Source organism: Myotis davidii, unplaced genomic scaffold (assembly GCF_000327345.1).
Source record: "Myotis davidii unplaced genomic scaffold, ASM32734v1 scaffold1112, whole genome shotgun sequence".
NCBI classification, from domain to species: domain Eukaryota; kingdom Metazoa; phylum Chordata; class Mammalia; order Chiroptera; family Vespertilionidae; genus Myotis; species Myotis davidii.
Window position 1 is genome coordinate 56604 of NW_006283152.1, and position 749 is coordinate 57352.

The 749-nt window shown below is 44.5% G+C and overlaps 1 protein-coding gene across 1 annotated transcript in view; it reads right to left on the reverse strand.

The window, feature by feature from the left end:
* Positions 1 to 749, reverse strand: part of KLHL3 (kelch like family member 3) — a 107022-nt gene that overhangs the window by 9818 nt on the left and 96455 nt on the right. Inside the window, 1 exon segment of the mRNA XM_006753494.2 lies at positions 2 to 57. Coding sequence (XP_006753557.1) covers positions 2 to 57 — 56 coding nt within the window.

Here is a 749-nt window from a genome sequence, read left to right on the forward strand (position 1 = left end):
CCAAGGGCCCATCGTGCCCACCTGTGGCATACAGCTGTCCGCTGAGAACCCCAACCCCTGAAAGGCAGAACACAGTGTCCCCGCCTCAGGCTGGCTGTAGTGACCAGAAACCAGGAGGCCTGGCGTCCCGTCCCAGCAGCTGCCACCAGCAGGGTGACATGGGAGTGCTGGTTTGTTCCCTTGTACCTCAGTGTCCTCATCTGGAAAACAAATATGATAGCCTGCCGCCTCATATGATTGTCAGCCTTTAAACATCAAAATAAAAAGCAAATATGACCCCATTTCTACTTAAAAAAACAAAAACATATTTTATATGTGCATATACTTAATATGTGTATGTAAGTGTAAATAAGTGGGGGTTTATATACAAAAAAGGGGGAGGCACTGAAACAGGGGTCCTCAAACTATGGCCTGCAGGCCACATGCAAATACAAATATTGTATTTGTTCCCGTTTTGGTTTTTTTTGAAGATATGTGCAGTGTGCATAGGAATTTGTTCATAGTTTTTTTTAAAACTATAGTCCGGCCCTCCAATGGTCTGAGGGACAGTGAACTGGCCCCCTATTTAAAAAGTTTGAGGACCCCTGGCTTACATACTCCTAGGCCTGGCATGCTAACCTCCTGAGGTAGTACTTCTTAACAGGCCTAGGAGTAATTAGTTGTATCTGAAACATTTGAACTAATTTATGCCTTTAAATGGATCCCATTTTTCTCTGCCACACTTCCCCATTTTCTTCCAAGCATCTCTC